Consider the following 9,292-nt stretch of genomic DNA (forward strand, 5'->3'; position numbering starts at 1 on the left):
AAGTTAAAAAAAAAAAAAAAAACTAATACAAAGTTATAAAATCATAAATTCAATAATTCAATTTTATTTTCTTGTTGTGGTTTATTGAATAAGTATTCCTAATAGTTGTGGTAAACACCATAAATTAGTTCGCCGTAATCATAACAAACTGTTTCATTTGTTTCTGGAGAAAGTCCTTAAAGAGAAGGTGCATTTCCTTCTGAATTTTTATCACTCCTGGACCTGACTGCATATCAATGATTTCCGTTATTTGTTTAATTACACTTAATCAGATAATCGTTCATAATCCTTACGTATTTATGTTAATTACCTGTTTGAACATGTTATTTCATCAATTGTTTAACCAATTAGCCCCGGTTACGTATCGGAAGGGGTCAATAATTGTATAAAGTTACATAGAGACGCATATGTGTATCTAGTTACATATTATTTATTAATACAACGGCTCAGGCAGCGCAATTAGTGCGAGTAATTAATCATATCGTTCAAAATTAGACAAGTCAGCTACAGGATCGTAATCTGTCACAATTAAAAAGACCTTAACTTGTTGCTATACAGTCGAATTGTGCTTGGAACGTTTCCAAAAACTTCAGTTTATTTCCCTCTCTAACAAAAGAAGGTTTACGACGTAAGTAATTGAAATAGCTGCCGTATGTCGGTCTTAAAAGATGGAATTATAATCCTAACCGGTAACGAAATACAATAATAATAACACAGGTCTGCGAAAAATTTTTTTTGAAAAGTTTTTTCTTAAATTGTTAATATTTGTCGTAATTGTCTCTTAAAAGTAATAGAAAACGATATTCATACGGTTTATACCATGTCACATTAACCCAGAAATACTCAGAGAACACATTTCCATTTGAACCCTTGCCACGTAATGAGTGCGACGAAAAAATATTCGATATCTAGTGTTTCTATGTTTTTAACGATGCTCTTTTCGGTGGTGTTGGTTAAAAATACCTCCGACAATATTAAAGCATGGAAAAATCGAAAATAAACAAAAAAAAAACGTGATTTTTGAATTGACTTCTTTCTTAAAAAGTATTTTTTTGTGTCCTTACGATTTTTTTATATGCTTAAAACCTATATAGATCATCGACCTCGATATCTAAACATGAAATAATCACCGTTGGTCAAGTCGAAATGCCTTTACAAACTGTTTGATCAAACCAAGTTTAATGTACAGTGGTGGAAGCAATACTTTCTTCTTTCAAACTCGTATTGATGACATTTTTCACTCCGACTTCCAATTGCATTCTAATTTGGACAGAAATGCCTAATAACAATTATTTTGAGTTACCGTAAGTCCACTGTGTTAACACTTCAACACATAACCGGCATATTTTATCGTAACCCAATGTTTATCTTGGTGACAACTTCATTCTGAAGTAAGCTTAATATAAGGATTTTTTACAAAGTCTGTTATATTCAGTCTTTACTTAACTATTGTATATTGTCCGCAAATGTAAAAAAATACATTTGAATTGTTTTCACAGAAGCCATAGATAAAGCACAATCTTTTATTACACGTTAATATTATACGAGGGTGGATTGATAAGTTTCCGGCCTAACCAAGAGATGACGCCACTAGGCCTACCTTGAGGTGACATTCTATAGTACCATCCTTGGATAGCTTGTAGCTATAGTTTCAGCCCGATCTCCTTGCTANGCTGCGAGCATCAATCATTGAGCTTGCTTTTCTGGCAAATGCGTGGCAGTAACATCTGTCGACTCTCGAATGCGTACGTGTGTATTTAATGAATATAAACTGTAAATTCGTGAATCGTGTAGTGGCACTTTTACCTTCATATTTAACGTATATAAGTATTTTTCTATTGCTAAATAAATGATGTGTAAATATGGTAACATATATCACATAAAAAGCCGTCAACGCACTCAATAATAAATAGCAAATTGGTGTAACTTTTTACTCAAACATACATACCTGTATGCTATTATATAATATAAAGTATAAACGATGTATGTTCGAGGTGCGATCCCAAAGTTCTAGGACTGACGCCATAAATCTTTCGAAAATTATTCTTGAGCTTCGCCACGCTGTCTCCTTCAAAGTAGTCCCCCTGTGCATATTATACACCGGTCCCAACGCTTTGGAAGATTTTATGGAAGTCCTTTTTTGAGAACGCGTCGAGTACCGCCTTCGAGTCTTTAAATTTCTTCTTCTAAGGTATCGGGAAGAACCCCATCTCACAAGGAGCTAAATCGGATGAGAAGGGGAGGGGGGCGAGCACCATTGAATTTTTCGCCAAAACTCTCGCATCGCAAATGACGTGTGACATGGGGCATTGTCGTGGTGTAGCATCCAACTCTTTTCACGATAAAGTTCGGGTCTTTTGAGCCTAATGCACTCGCGTAACCGCTTCAAAATATCGCAGTAAAAACTTGAATTCACTATCTTACCCTGTGTACAATTCCCCTAACATCGAATAAAATGATAAGCATGCTCTTCACGTTGTTCCTCACCTGCCTGCATTATTTCGGTTTCAGCTAATCAACACTGACTTGATTGCTGGTTTGTTTCTAGAGCATATCCTTAAATCCACGTTTTGTAGCCGGTAATCACTCCAGAAAGGTTTTCGTCGTTGAATCGAGTTCCTTAAATTCTGAGCAGACGTCAATCCTTTGATGCTCCTGATCAACAGTCAGCAGTCTCAGAACAAGCTTTTCCACTATGATATGCATGCCCAATTCTTTAGTCAAAAATCGCCGACAAGTTCCATAACCGATTCCAAATTTATTGGCAACATGTTCAATTGTCTGCCGTCGATCTTCACGGATTTATTTTTGGATTTACTCGATGTTTTCTGACTTAGTGGATGTGGAAAGTTCGTTTCTGCTTTAAATCGGACATATTCAAATACCTGTGTTCGACTCATTGTATTCCATTAAATATTTGCCGACTCATTTCATACGTTTCAGTAGCTTTTTTTCCGAGATTAAAACAAAATTTAACGCAAGCATGTTTCTCTAATTTTTCGTTCATCTTAAAAATTGTAGAAGTGTACATGTAACACGTTACAAAAACACGCGAGGGGTGGCCGCTATTGAGCTGAGCAAGTTCAATCTTGCTTCGTACACTCATAAGTCATAATGCATCTGCCTAACCCCACCCATCGACGGCTTCGGTGTTTTGGTGTTATGGCATCAGTCCGCGAACTTTTGGATCATAACTCGTATCTATATTGTAAAGTGTACCTACATATTTATACACCTCCTATTTTTTGCAAACTAACTAAAGCAGATAATTGTATTTAATTTCATACTTTTTAGTAATATATTAATCAGAATTTGAGTTTGTCGTAATTGTCTTAACAGTAATAGAAACCGATATTCATATGGTGTATACCACGTCACATTAACCCATAAATGCTCAGAGAACACATTTCCATTTGAACCCTTGCCACGTAATAAATGCGACGAAAAAATATTCGATAACCAGTGTTTCTATGTTTTTAACGTTGCTCTTTTCGATGGTGTTAGTTAAAGTTATCTCCGACAATATTAAAGCATGGAAAAATCGAAAATAAACAAAAAAAAAACGTGATTTTTGAATTGACTTTTTTCTTAAAAAGTATTTTTTTGTGTCCTTACGATTTTTTTATATGCTTAAAACCTATGTAGATCATGACCTCGATATCTAAACATGAAATAATCACCGTTGGTCAAGTCGAAATGCCTTTATAAACTGTTTGATCAAACCAAGTTTAATGTAAAGTGGTGGAAGCAATACTTTCTTCTTTCAAACTCGTATTGATGACATTTTTCACTCCGACTTCCAATTGCATTCTAATTTGGACATAAATACCGAATAACAATGATTTTGATTTACCATAAGTCCACTGTCTTAACACTTCAACACATAACCGGCATATTTTATCGTAACCCAGTGTTTATCTTGGTGACACAACTTCATTCTGAAGCAAGCTTAATAAGCATTTTTTACAAAGTCTGTTATATTCAATCTTTGCTTAACTATTGTATATTGTCCGCAAATGTAAAAAAATACATTTGAATTGTTTTTACAACTCCGAGAAGCCATAGTTAAAGATAAATGAAACACAATCTTTTATTACACGTTAATATTATATCTCTCTCAATAATGGCGCGCTATAAACTATTTTTTTTTTAGGCGGTGTAAACGACTATAGTTACTTTCAGACTATCTAAAATAAAGTAAAAGACAATATAATGCTCAGTCAGAGAGTATTAAATAGAAATATAAACTATAAAATGAATTTTGTGAAAAAACAAATAAATTTGCCGATTCAAAGAGCTATATATATATATACATATATTAATCTACATACAAAAAAAATGTGACGTGATACGGTAAAACAAAGTTTATATTTGCAAATTATAGACCAAAATTTACATGCTTAAGATAAATTTATACAAAAAAACTTATTTTTCGCAGACCTGTGTAATAATCGTACACAGATTCGCATTACTTTGTACGAATGTGATGGAGTCACTAGGGTTTACTACTAGACTGCTACCCTTTTCATGTTCTCTCCGTTTTCTGGACGATGCTATTAAAGTCGATTTTAACATCTATTAAACGCCCTTTAGTTGCACTTAAGTTTTGCTTGATTTATGCATTGATTTAATGAATATGAAGTTCAATTTTAATCGGTTTCTTATTAGGCACGAAATAACAAATTAATAAAAGTAGTAAAAGTCAAAAAAAATTATATCACACATTTAAGTGTCTCAATAAATAGTAATCAAATCAATCTGAAATCATCCAAGTTAGGTGAGACAGTTTTTCAATCAAATTATTAATTTAAATTAAAATCACATTCCAATTATGTAAGACTATATAAATGACGTAAGTGTTGTCAATTTCTGAAATTTATTTTGTGATTATATCTAAAGAATCTTTCTTGATCAAAGTCGTTCCTTAAAATCTTGGGTAATTGATCAAACAACATAATAAAAAAAAATTAAGGCTAAATGGATCTTATGTAAAGTACTAATGGAATTAGTAAATTAAACACAAATTTATTGAAGATTCGGTATCTATTTTAAACGGAGAAGCAATAAAAGGTGGAAAATTTTTCGTTCAATTTTCTTTGCTTTCCTAATCTTCTAACAACACAGACGAACGCCTGTGGTTGGTTTAACTAAGCTTAAATTCTTTTAATAAAAAAAGGGCAGGTTCCCGCGTGATTTCGTGTTTAAATTTAATGGTCCATTGCATCGGTACGTGGAAGATAAAAAGAAGGAAAATAAACAAAAGGATAACGGAAGACAAAAAATACATTTTCACGTCGGCGACTTTCGCAAGAAGGACCTTCACCCTTGAAGTAATTGGTGTGCAAAGTGTCCTTTCCTTTAAATTAAGGAATCGACAGTTTTTTTCAATCGATTTTAAACTCGACATTTTTCTTTTTCTTTCTCTTCTAATGACGAACTTTAAAAATTCGACGTTGTAGGTTGTAGGTGCCCGTCGTTTTTGACGTTGGAATTTTCGAACTATAAATTTTGCAAATCATGAAATTACGGCTTCATTGTTAATGATTGACTGATGTTAGTAAGCAATCGACCGCGTATTTCCAATCTTTGGACCACGATTCTCGAAACATGCGTAATGTTTCTTCGACGTGCTGACAAAGTACAAGTTAATTAAGAATATGCAAAACTTTTTCATGACGACAGAATAAAACTATTTATACGCGGAAGAGTGAACAGGAGATTGTAACTAATAAATTCAGATGGGATAGCTGGAGAACTTCAGATATGTACAATTGCTGTAACGTATTAGAACTGATAAATCGGTAGCCATCTTCTAATAGTAGGTACTTTATTTGATTGTAAATTATACATGTTCCGTTATTGTTTTTAACGAAATTCTTCTCCAGGTCAACTGTCCTAACCAATATTATGATTGCGAATGTGAATTTGTTTGCTTGTTACCATTTCACACCTTAAGTACTCAACCAATCATCATAAAATTTTGTATACACATTGCCAAGGGTACAGGAAAGGACATAGGGTACCTTTTGTCCAGAAAAGAAAATTCTATTTTTGAGAGATACAGAAATTAATTGTATGTAGTCGTCGATAATCTTTGACATGTTGAGGAAAAGCTATTTTGTGTGTGAATTGTTTACTTGATTAATTTATTTTTAATTTTTTTAGAGCGATGTTTGCAAAGATCTTTGTCACAGTGGTGGTTCTACTGATGTGCGCGGATACGTCGTCCTGCGCTTCGAAGTCCGAGGACCAGCGGAAGGATCAATACGCGGCACCTAGCAAAGATACAACAAGCACCACCACCACCAGGACGACGAAGACGAGCATGTCGGACGATAAAAGCGAGATCAAGCCTCTGGAGACGATGTACGGTGACCAACCGCCCCGAGTACCATTGCGCCATCACCGCGCCGGAAGTAAGGGTTCGATTAAGAAACTGCGCAGCAGGAATTATGAATCGCTGTGGCAAGATCCTACCGAATCGCTCCCACCGGCCTACTTTTATTCCTCGTGGACTCCGGCTACGTACACCTTAAACAGACCTTACTACATCCCGGCTTGGGGTCCCGTAGGTGGCGTGCCGATATATTTTCCTCCTCAGCCGTTGTTGGTTAATCCCGGCTATCCGCCGATTAATCCTCCTCAACCTAACAGAGAATATCTCCCCCCGTACGAAAATCCTCCCGCTCCAACCACTGCGCCACCATCGGCTCCCGATTTCGAAATTTCTAACAAATTCGGAGACGGCGACGATGCTCCTGTGTGGGATCTTGCTGATACTCCGCCGCAAATAAATAGGAAACCCTCTGGAGGAAGCAGGATACCTACAAGAAGACCGCGACCCCCCAATCCTCCCACGAGTACTTTCCCATCTGTTGTGCACCGACCTACCACCGAAGAAGCCAATGGGATAAACAGTTTATCGGCGTCGAAAGAGAATGAAAAAAACAAGTCGGATGCTGGGTATTCTGTTGCTGGATCGCCTCCGGCTACCAACGCTCCTGGTAGGTGCGTCTGGGCGATTATCTCTTGTTGTTCAGGTGCTTCTCAAGACGTGACGAACGTCTGTTTCGAACAGTTGGGGTGTTCGGGACCGTTCTGGGACAAGAGCCCCTGTGACAGTGAGTTTGCCAAAGCCGCCATCAATGCCGCGCTCGAGTTCTATAAAACGGGTAAATGAAGTGCGTCCTACAGGTACGAATTGATTGGTGAAGTGTTGCTCTTTTTTTTGAACAAATTAAAAATGGACTGCGTGGTGCTCGGACAGGTAAAAATGATAGAAATTGTGGTAGCATTTTGAGAATCAAACTTCCTAAAAAGTTCTTCGTGTGATGATCTAATTTAATTTATTTATGTTCTATATAAGTATAATTATAGGTTACGATAAGTGTGCTAAATTAATTATCCCGGTGATAATAATTATTATTTGTGAAATGTAAACTAGGACTAACTTAAGACTGTATATATATAAATAAATATTTAATTGATTAATTTTTACGAATTGGCCTCCGTGTAAATTTAAGAATGTATGTTCTAAATGTAATTAATTAAAGAAAATGCTAAATTGTGCTATTAATTATTTGATTTTCTGTAAGATCCTGCATTTCATATGATGTCTTTCACAAGAAACGGGTCATTTTTCTTAAAAAAAAAAAAGAAGAAAAGAAATTGTTTTTTTGTAACTTGTGCATTTTTTGATCGAATTAATAATTTTACCATATTTTACATGGAAGTCAATGACAAATAGGCGACATAGGTTGGTAGGACATCTTCTCAGGCATGAAGGTCTAGTCTCTGACATATTAGAGACAGAAACGGGAGTCAAGAGGGGTAGAGGTAGACCTAGATTAGAAATGCGATGTTTAGCTCAGAATAGGAAAGAGTGGAGGTGCGTGTCCAATCAGTCTTAAGACTGACGACCTTATGATGATGATTTTACATGATAATATACGAAGTGTATGCGATAAGTAATTGTACGCTTTGTTTTTGTTTCTTATTTAATAACAATTGAACCAGTTAAATGGCAGTCATCTTGTAGTTTCAGATATAACGTCAACGACAATGAAATTATATGATACGAATTGTGTGCGACGGCATTTTTAATTTGGTAAAAGCGTCGTACAGGAAAGTAGCTACATGCGGCGCGTATTTCTCCATAATTTGAAAAGCCCGAGGGCTAGCAGTTTTCCTAATAGACGCGACTAGCGATTTAAAATCGAATTTGTAGCGGCGGGCTTTTGCTCAACACATACATATATATGTCTATATATATATACAGTAAAGGGTAGGTCTCTAATAAATTTTCTCACTTAAATTGGATTTTGAACGTTCACTTCAAGATTGTGCTACAGTTTCGGTAAAAGCGATTTCTAATAAATTGTTGCGCTCATTGTGGTGTGGTCGTGGCCGAACGATGAGAAACAAAGATTTTAAAATAGGTGGCATAAAATAGAAAAGAAACTACCCCACCCGCCATGGCGAAATCTTTTCCTTTAGTATTATTTCTTGAATCGACGACGATCGGAATAAGTTAACAATAGAGCCCATCCTGTAAGCCAAGTCACGTTTCACTGCTAAACCTTACTTGCCACCTAACTCATCCTCTCCTTGATCTGGTTCAAAAACTTCATCCCAAAACCTTCCGATAAATTTTCTGTATTGGTAACCGATTATAATGATATCGCTGTAGTCTTCAATGGTGTATTTAAAAAGTTATAAAACGCGTAAATTCAAATAGTTTAAATATGAAATTTGAGTTCAATTGTTATTACACATATGGTTCATATTCTAGGCCATTTTGATTCCAGTCTAATCCAAGATGTGTATTTAATAGTTAGTAGATAATTTTATTGTTATTTATTAACGATAACAATTGCTAAATAAAAACTGCTTAAAATTTTGTCGATTCGGCATGGTTGTCTTTTTTTTATTCGTTTGTTTGAACAGAAAGAAAGAAACAAAGTTAAACTATTGTCAATTGTCTTTGTGATGATAAAGTTTCTATCTGACAAAAGTTGAAATTCTTAATTTAATGGACGTGGAATCGAAACTTTGTGCTGATTGATGACCAATCGAACCTTCAGGAGTCCAAAGCTCAATTGATTTTGGCGCAAGCTTAGTGGTAGATGTTTTCGCTTAAAATCAAAGTCAGTTAGTTACCTGTATCTGTACGTTGGAGGCCTCTCTTATCACCTTTACCCATTATTAGAGGTTTCCAATGTTTTCATTGGGTCCTGAAAAAAAAAATATTTAAAAATTATTATATATCTATATCAAATATATAAAGAACAAA

The 9,292-nt window shown here is 35.2% G+C and overlaps 2 protein-coding genes across 6 annotated transcripts in view; one reads left to right on the top strand and one right to left on the bottom strand.

Moving 5' to 3' along the window:
- LOC108732276 (proline-rich extensin-like protein EPR1) overlaps nucleotides 1–7,576 on the top strand; it is a 19,174-nt gene extending 11,598 nt beyond the window's left edge. For 2 of the 5 annotated variants that reach the window (XM_025973867.1, XM_025973863.1), the window contains exon 2: nucleotides 6,166–7,576. In XM_025973867.1, the coding sequence (XP_025829652.1) occupies nucleotides 6,170–7,180 (1,011 nt within the window). In that variant the 5' untranslated portion in view covers nucleotides 6,166–6,169 and the 3' untranslated portion in view covers nucleotides 7,181–7,576. Of the gene's footprint in view, nucleotides 1–4,915; nucleotides 5,823–5,848; nucleotides 6,074–6,165 lie in introns of those variants that run through there. The other 3 variants (XM_025973864.1, XM_025973865.1, XM_025973866.1) reach the window with 3 other exon arrangements.
- Nucleotides 1–9,235, bottom strand: part of LOC108732282 — a 40,339-nt gene extending 31,104 nt beyond the window's left edge. Inside the window, exon 1 of the mRNA XM_025973868.1 lies at nucleotides 9,160–9,235. Coding sequence (XP_025829653.1) covers nucleotides 9,160–9,202 — 43 coding nt within the window. The 5' untranslated portion in view covers nucleotides 9,203–9,235. The remainder of the gene's footprint in view (nucleotides 1–9,159) is intronic.
- Between the last annotated feature and the right edge of the window lie 57 nt (nucleotides 9,236–9,292).

The sequence above is a fragment of the Agrilus planipennis genome, unplaced genomic scaffold, assembly GCF_000699045.2.
Source record: "Agrilus planipennis isolate EAB-ADULT unplaced genomic scaffold, Apla_2.0 scaffold30, whole genome shotgun sequence".
In the NCBI taxonomy this organism is placed as follows: Eukaryota; Metazoa; Arthropoda; class Insecta; order Coleoptera; family Buprestidae; genus Agrilus; species Agrilus planipennis.